General features: G+C 42.1%; 1 protein-coding gene across 1 annotated transcript; it reads right to left on the bottom strand.

Moving 5' to 3' along the window:
* Positions 1-2,711: 2,711 nt before the first annotated feature.
* LOC119300889 lies at positions 2,712-6,507 on the bottom strand. Its single transcript, XM_037577786.1, has 3 exons — positions 6,204-6,507; positions 3,993-5,681; positions 2,712-3,901 (listed from the first exon to the last, which is right to left on the bottom strand). The coding sequence occupies exons 2-3, from the start codon at positions 5,677-5,679 to the stop codon at positions 3,051-3,053; spliced, it is 2,538 nt and encodes an 845-aa protein (XP_037433683.1). The 5' UTR covers positions 5,680-5,681; positions 6,204-6,507; the 3' UTR covers positions 2,712-3,050.
* Positions 6,508-9,034: the final 2,527 nt, after the last annotated feature.

Raw genomic sequence — 9,034 nt, 5'->3', positions numbered from 1 at the left:
TGGTTGTTTGTACAATCTCATATTGTCTCGGAAATCTATTTATTACTATACACTAAAAGCATGATATGGATCTAACGTTATTCATAAGCCACATTTTATCAATTTATATTAGTACAAAACAAAATTGAAGAGATATATATGAGTTACCGTTGATGCTAAGCTAGATGCTCTTATATGAATGATTTGTTTTTCTTGTTGCCCTTTTTAGAAGGGGTTGTAGTATTCTTTTATTTCGCACAAGTGTTGTTTTATGTAAAGCCTGGAATGTGGCTAAAATACTAATCTTTCAATTATTTATTAGTTATATATGTCTAATGTTTTTACAAGCCTATACAGTGTCAATTCTTTGGTTCGCTTTTGACCTGCAATGTCTTCATCTGAGTGACAAATATTATGGATTGTACAACTGTTTACGTGGCTATAGAATATCCACATCATCCCATGTCAGAATATAAGGTACATACATGTTTTACCCACAAAAAAAAGGTACATACATGTTTAGATAACTGCTAAGTTTTCCATGATGCTTGGATTTTAAGAATTTGCTCGTGTGATTTGTTTATATCAACAAGAGCATGAGACCCACAAATAGCCAAGATAACAAAATACATCACTTCAACATTTGCATTTTTTTATTTCCGTCTGTCCTTTCATGTGTGATGCTTCCTCTGTTTCACAGTACCTATTGCATGCACCTACATTGGACACAAAAGATATATTTTTTTTGACTAACATTTGTTGTAACTGGACAATATTTGCTACATTTAGATAGAAACACTACTGTTGTGTCAAATATGTCCCAATTTGGTACAATATTACTTCAATTATGTACCTCCTAGGTATACATGTGTGGCGTATATTCTGAAATGGAGGCAATATATATTATAGTATGACATCAAGCAAATAGGTTAGAGAAATCATTTATCTTAATAAGTTGATGCATGTCATCTGCTGGACCAATGCTAACATGTTTAAATCATCAAGTATTTAGTTACGAGTCATGTTTGTCTAATTCTAGACATTTGTTTTTTTATGGCTCATAAGTTTCTACAATAATGCGAATTACACTATTCTATACTATGCATTATTATTGATGTATATAAGCTTTGTTAATCTTCTGCACTTCGATAATTATTTTATGAAGTGGAGCAATGATGTCAATTCGACGTAGACATACAACATTCATTCAATAAACCCTTCCAACCTCGGATGACTTGATCACCATGGCATACACCTGTTCTGGCCATCAGAGTTAGTCAATTGTTACTTTGTGAGCTCATTTATGGTCTTAATTTGTACTCCCCCCGTCCCAAAATATAAGACATTTTTACAAGCTATGCTAGCTTGCAAAAACATCTTATATTATGGGACGGAGGGAGTAGGTTTTATTGTTGTCATGTCCTATAAGATAAAACAGTTTAAGTTACATGTTGTTCTACAATTTCTCATATGTAGTTGTCAAATCTCATTGTAAACAATATTTTTTGCCTTCATCTACTTTAGCATAGCCTTACATGTCTTACCCATATTGAAGTATTTTATTAAAAATCCTTTGTGATTTACTTTACATGTGTAAAAGAATTCGAAGCATCTTTATTTTTTTGAACTGTAATGGCACTTCACCTTTTGTCATTTTATTAAATGCCTCAGATGTGAGATTGAGATTTTTGTAGTGAATGGAGCACTAATAAGCAGGTAGGGCTGTGAGGAAGTTAGAAGGAGGTCTGCTCAGGTTCTAGAGAGGAAGGTTGCAAGCAGGGTAAAACAGATAAAAAAAATAAATGACAGGAAAAATGATCAAATGTTTGAATTCATCTAAATTATGAATAATAGGCTTATAGATATAAATTATAACACTCCTGTCAAAATTGGAGTACTAAAATACATGCATCAACATTCTCATGTAAGAACTTGAATAATAAGAAATTAAGTTATTGCCCGCGCAAATTATTGAGACATGCCAAAAGGAACTAACTTCACTAATTTGGTTCAAGTTGTTTTTCTAATTTGTTACAATGTATTCATATGCAAAACAGTAATGGTCAAAGCTTCCCCGCAAAAAAGAAGAGTAATGGTCAAAGCTGCATCTTTTGAGACCATGCATGTTGCATGCCTAGAGCATTATGTTTTAGAATGGGGAAAATAAAGGGGAGGGAGCTATTTTATTGTCTTACTTCGCAACAAGGGTAATTTTTCTTTATTAAACTTCATAAGCAATCGAAGATCTTTATAACAAATAAATCCCAAACATATATTCATATGAGGTTCCATGTTTTTAGGCATGATTATTATATACAAGCACATTGATAGACATGGGAAAAGGAGAATCTTTTGTGCAAAAAGGGAAAATGAGAATCGATTGAATGTCACAAAATAGCAATAATGTTTCACCGCTACAAATTCTAATACTTACATTTTTCGATCAGATGTACTACCTCCGTCTGGGTTATTGATCCCCTTCGTATTTTGTGTCAAATTTTGGTCGTAGATTTGACTAAAAAATATAAGTTGTATGTCACAAAACTTATATTGCTGGATGCATATTAGAAAGAGATATTCAATGATACTATTTTTGGTGTATATAACTTATTTTTTGGTAGTTAAATTAAAGGTCAAAATTTGACCCAAAATGCAAGAAGGGACTAACAACCAGGACGGAGGTAGTAGTAGCAGTAGCACGTTAAGCATTTTGCATCTGAATTGCATTTGGATTACTCGAGTAAATACTTCCTTTTAGTAGGCTTTGAAGCTGATAATGTCAGGGCTAATCAGCAGAGCTCCTGCCAAATTTTTCTTTGAAGTACAGAAGAATATAGTTCGTTACAACCCTACTACTAGCTTATTTGTCTAAAAATTAAAGAAAGGGGAACATTTGAGAGCATAGCCATTCATAATTCAAATCCAGTATTCTGCAAAAAAAAAGGAGTGTAGTGTTTTTGAGCCCTTGCTTAATGGAACTTAACTTCAGTTTCTCACATCAAAGCTATTTGACACTTTCCAGAGCCCCGGGAGTAGCCCAATGCCTGAATCATGTGTTGCAACTTGCAACTTCAAACATCTTCCTCATGCCGCCCTTCAACAGCAACAGATTTAGGAGTTCCAGCTGAATCTTTGAGCTCAGTTACTTTAGAACCACTGCCAAATGTGTCATAACTAGAATCATCATCCAGAGTTTGGGCCTCGGTAACCTCCAGTTCAGAGTTGAGCTCGGATGGCTTCAGCTCCACCTCAACATCTTGAGACATCTTCCCCTTGTCATGGCCAGAGATTAACTGCTCGAAAGCAGAGCCGGCATCTTCGACGGGCTCTGTTTCAAGACCTAGCGTGCCAGAAGCACTCCCTCCTGTACCTTGAGCAAGCTTGTGCTCTGAGCTATGATGCATCTGGTCCTGCACATCTTCGAGTGTATTGAATAGCCTTTTCATCTCTTCAGCTGAGGTCACCTCAATAACATGGAGCCTAGAAGTACCTGCGAACTGCTGGTTTTCTTCTGCAGTTGATAGCTCTCTGGACCCATTTCCAACTGGGACTTCTGAAGTATGCTCATCTGCAGCAAGAAATGCTTCTTCACTTGACTTTTCTTGAACCGGCTCAACATCCCAAGCGTCATATGTCAGTACTTCGTGATTGATTTGTACAAATTGTGAATTTAATTCTTCAACTGAACTCGCTTCAATGGCATGCATCCCGGGGTTTGGACATAACGCCGGGTCACTCGAGTCATCTTCAAGTGTAACTGTCAAAGGTTGCCCCATAACGGGCTCTGAAACGGACTGCACTAGCACTTCCTCCATGCGGCTCCTGAATAACGAGTTAACTTCATCGATGGAATTCGCTTCGACGACATATTGCTCAGAATTATTTACTTTGGATAGACAGCATAGCACTGATTGCTCACCGCCTGCAAGATATTATCAACCTTAGTTGAGCAAAGATTTCCAATAGGAAAAAGTACATTATATTTATTCGTCTGAAAGCCATAACAAATTTACCTGGATGAACTGAAACCTCCGCTTCTGAAGTGCTGGATTCATTTTTCATGGTAGGAAATGAATTTATATCATCACTGGAATCAGCATTGTTATTGCCTTCATGCATCCCGTAATCTCCTTTCAACACACCAGCATCTGAAATTACTGGGCTTAGTATTTTGATCTCTTCACCTAAATGTGCTTCCTGTGAACAAGATAACCTCCCATCATTCCCTTGCTTAGCAGCATCACTGTCCGAGTGACTACCAAGGGCATCTTCTCCACCAATTTCACCTTTCTCCGATTTGAGGCCACTGCGACACGGATTAGCGGAGTGCCGTCCATGGAAGTTTCCATGCTTTCTAAGCTGTGTTGCTGGAGAGTACGAGCGAGGAGTCCAAGTTTCTTCCAATTGACTGTTATGGTCCACAATATGGTCAGAAGGAAGATCAAATAGGCTTCCCATAGGCAGGAGGACAGATGGTGCTGAATCAGGTATCTGGGGTAACTCTATCACTTCCCCTTCCCCTGAGGCATTTGAAGGATCATATGGTTGCCCTCTTGGTGTGGAAATGGAAGGAACCTGGACAAAGAAACGGGATGCCTCCTTCAATTTCTGTGTTGCATCAGCGGTTTGCAAGTCCATTAGCCTCTGATCGAGTTCAAACTTCAGGATATTCTTTGCTCTCTGCAGCTCCATCAGACCATCGGCCCTACCATTCTTTCCTATGACATCCTCCTGATCATTTCCATCATCTTTCTCCTCTTCCTCTCCTTCATCTTCATCGTCCGAGATACTGTCGTCATCGTCATCCTCCTCAAGGTCACTCTCATCGTCATCTGATGAAGAATTCAAGTTGTCCCTGGACCTGGAGGCCAAGGTGGGGTGACCAGTCCCCAAGTCTATCAGTGGGTGCAACTCTTCAAGCATTGGGATTATGTCGGTCATGGATGCATCAGGAGAAGAACTGTCATCAGTAAGATCAGATTCAGAACCATAACAAGGATCCTGCCGGTCAGCAGACTGCCAGCAGGGACTCGTGGGTTCACCAAACTGATAATGATTGTGTACTTCATAGTCACCTCTTTCATTATTGCTGCTCTCAAATTCTTGCAGATCAGACTTCTCGCTGATTTGCTCACCATATCCTTCTCTTCCCATGATGACATTGCTCTGGGCATATTTAGAAGACTCCGTGCTAAGCACAGTATCAGCTGCCAGAAACATGACATTTGTTTCTTCGCAGTGATTGTCATGCGTGTTATTGGCCGGGGCTCTCTCCTCGACATATACTCCTGCACTGCCGGTTCTCTTCTCCAAGCAAGTCTCGATAGTAACACTCTCAACCTCCTCGGTCGAGCAGTCAGCAATGGAATTTTTGGACTCCGGGGTCAAAGTTTGTTGATTATCAGAGTCTCCTTCTGCAGTCACTGAGGGGGTATTTGGTTCACCATAACTCAAAAGGGCTCCGAGAAGAAGTCCGGTTAACAGCAGGAGGGGAGAGGAAGACACTAGGAAAGCAAGTAGAGGAGGGCAAATCCTATGTAGTAGCAGCAACAAGATCCCAGCACCGAGTACCATAGGATAATCACAAGAAGACTGATAAGCAACTGCGAAAGAGGAATGCAATATTCTCTTAGCGTGCAGAACGAGATCGTCTGTGCCGAGATCCTTAGCCATCTGCTTAAATTTGTCCATTAAACGCATTCCTGGCATGATAATAGGAAGCAAGAAGCAGATCATTAGCCTGGGTATAATTCGGGTACTAGTATTATAAAGCATGCGCAGATGAATTGAGCTCATGATCTAGTGAAAATGTTTGTTATCTATCTGTTTCTGATGCAGTGATGCCTATTGTTGAAGAACACTCTGTATACTAGTACACTAACAATGAACGTTGATAAGAAACATCACTTCCTACAAGATGAAATGGGCCACAAATTTTGTGGTGGCCTTTTTGGTGATGAGGCCGACGACGTTCTTCATTAACCAGATGACTTCTAAAATCATTTTTTGCTTGCGAACGTCTACAGGTGCCGACCTAAGACAGGAGTAGAAGAAACTCCAGTTTGCGGAACAGACTGGCAGAAATTACACAGAAGGAAACAAAGATCCATCACAGCATAGGCGTAGTGCTTTCACCGAACAATAGCAAACCAGCAACGGCACTCAACGAAACCAGCAGCATGCACAGCACAAGAAGCGTCCCTGGGTGAAGGATGGGCTCTCACCTGCATCGACGTCGACGACGGCGAACAGCAAGAACCAAAATCTCCTAGCGTCACAGGCGCAGATGCATGCAGTGGAGAAATGGTGGCAACCACATGGAACTGGATCGAACAAGTAAAGAAGCGAGACCAAAGCAAGGAAGGAAGCTGCAGTGCGGTGCACTGGGGAGGCTCCTTTTTCCTGTGTCTGGATCCCTTGCTTTGCACTTGCAGCACCACCCTTGACAGACAAAAAATGCTTTAGTCGGCACCAAAAGGGAGCCCTGAGGCATCTCACCCTGTCCTGGAGATCATGGTGTGAGGAGAAAGTTACTCAGGTGCCATCATAACAGTACATGACATGTCCAAATGTACTAGTAGTACAGAGGTTGATCACCTACCTTTGTCCATCATGAAGCAATGCTAGGAGATCTCGGCTTACTTTGTTTTTTGTTTTTATTTCCCCTTCTCTTTATGCTTGGTAGTACAATGATGGAACTGTGAGCTTCTGAAATGGCGGCATGTGCTCAGCGACCTTTTCCTGTGGGGCGAGGGCGTGGCGTGCTGGATGCGTATCATTGCTCTGCTAGATCCACAAACTACAGTGGCATAAATGATATTGAAAAAAGGGTAAAGTTAAGGCCTCCTTTGGTTCATAGGATAGGATTATCATAGGAATAGGAATCTTGTAGGAAATGAGATAACATGTATCTCAAATTCTATGATTAGGAATAGGAAACAAGATGTCATTTGGTTGACACCAAAGGAATTTTTCCATTGAGTCTAGGCTCTTTTTTATTTTCCTATGAAATGTGGAGGATAGGAACCAATCCTATGTAGGAATAGGAATCCATTCCTATGAACCAAATGGCTCTAAAGGAAAAAATCCAATAAGAATCCTATCCTCTAGAATTCCTATGAAATTCCTCTAAACCAAAGGAGGCCTAAGTGAGAGATGGAGAAAGTAAACTACTCGGCTCCTCCTTTCACTGTTGCCTTGTGTAATTCTCAATCCTGCCAAAGAGTTTCATTCATTTTTTTTAAACGGAGGCAAAAGATTTGCCTCATCTATTAATTAAGATAAGAAGAGAGTTTGTTACAGAAGTCACTCTTACACGGCATGAGTGATTACTCGCATAAAATAATAGCCCCTAATTTCTTTGCACCGGCAGTGACCCAAAGGTTTGCCTCGCAAATGATGAAGTTGAGCAAGATTGTTGGCGGAGCGCTCTTCTGTCGAAAAACACGGGCATTCCTCTCATTCCAAGTGGTCCATGACACGAGTATGGTAAGAGAGGCCATAGCCTTCCTATTGGGGACTCCGGCACCGGTTATATTTGTCCACCACTCCTCTACCGAATCATGTAGCTGCCAAGTAGCAGTGTCCAAGTGGTGAAGGCCGAATTTCGCGATGACCGAGTTCCATAGCCGAATGGTGTATCGGCATTTGAAGAAGAGATGTGGTCCACTTTCTTGATCTCTCTTGCAGAGAGTGCAAAGCCCGCAGTTTGACCATCCCCGCTTTGCAAGCCTATCCGCAGTCCAAATTCTATCTTGGATAGCCAATCAAGCAAAGAATTTAGCCTTTGGCGGCGCCCAAGCCTTCCAAATCATTTGATCCATGGGGGAGACGACCAATCCTAGAAATTGGGCCTTGTAGGCGGAGGCCGCAGAGTAATGCCCGCTTGTCGTGTGCTTCCACACAATGGTGTCTTTGGCATGTCCAACAAGGTGGACATCAATTAAAAGCCCCCAAAGAGTGAAGAATTGCCGGATGTGTTCAACTGATACGACCGTGGAGGTATTGATTTTGATGATCCACGCATTATTTTTTAGAGCCCCGCGCACCTTCCAATTCTTCCTCGAGGAGGCCTCAAAAATGAGAGGAGCGACATCCTTGGGCTTGCCTCCATGAAGCCAAGGGGAATCCCAAAAAGGTGTTTTAGCACCATTCCCCATGGTGATGGTTGTGGATGCATAGAAGAAGTCAAGGTCCTCCTCGTCACATGGGTTTCCCAATCCGACCCACATCTTGTGAGGCGCCGTCCATTCAAACCATGGCCACCTCAAACGCAAGGCCCTCGCAAATTTGTCAGTGTTGAGGACCCCTAGACCACCATATTCATGCGGCCGACAGACAATCTCCCAATTCACCTTGCACTTGGCACCCGTCGTCTTGTCCGATCCGGACCAAAGGAAGGCTCGCTCGAGTTTGTTGATGCTTTGAAGAATGCTCGGCCGTACGACCAATGGCATGATGAAGTAGATCGCTTGAGAGGTGATGACGGACTTGACAAGGGCAGTGCGTCCACTGGTGGTGATATTTTGTCCATCATAGGTAACCAGCTTGCCCGCAACCTTGTCCACAAGGAATTGCCAATCCACCAACTTAAGCTTCCAGACGGATAGAGGAAGGCCCAAATATCTTAAGGGGAAGGACGCCCTTTTTGCCGGCAAGCTTTGAAGGATGTGCTCTAGATTAAGGTGATTGCATCGAATGGCCACAACAGAGCTCTTTTGGAAATTGGTGCATAGCCCGGTGACCTCCCCGAATCCGCTCAAGATGGCTGAGAGGTTGTCAATATCATTTTTAATTGGGGCCATGAAAATGGCTGCGTCATCTGCATAGAGTGAAGTTCTCACCATGACCCCTCTCCCCCGCACCTTGTGAAGTAGCCCTTTTCTGGTTGCCAACTCAAGCAGTTGTTGGAGTGCATCAATTGCAATGACGAAAAGGAGCGGGGATAGGGGATCCCCTTGCCGAAGGCCCCGACCATGCTTGATGGGGTGGCCGGCCACACCATTCAGTAGGATCCTCGAGGATGATGTGCAAAGAAGAGCCGCAATCCAATCTC

This window comes from Triticum dicoccoides, chromosome 5A (genome assembly GCF_002162155.2).
Source record: "Triticum dicoccoides isolate Atlit2015 ecotype Zavitan chromosome 5A, WEW_v2.0, whole genome shotgun sequence".
Lineage (NCBI taxonomy): Eukaryota > Viridiplantae > Streptophyta > Magnoliopsida > Poales > Poaceae > Triticum > Triticum dicoccoides.
This window is presented reverse-complemented; position numbering and strand designations above follow the sequence as displayed.

What these genes read in the sequence shown, in the direction of transcription:
- LOC119300889 (XM_037577786.1), bottom strand. Translation starts at nt 5,679, where the DNA reads ATGCGTTTAATGGACAAATTTAAGCAGATGGCTAAGGATCTCGGCACA. An exon ending in GGAGGTTTCAGTTCATCCAG is followed by an intron (nt 3,902 to 3,992) that starts GTAAATTTGTTA and finishes AATATCTTGCAG; the next exon opens with GCGGTGAGCAATCAGTGCTA.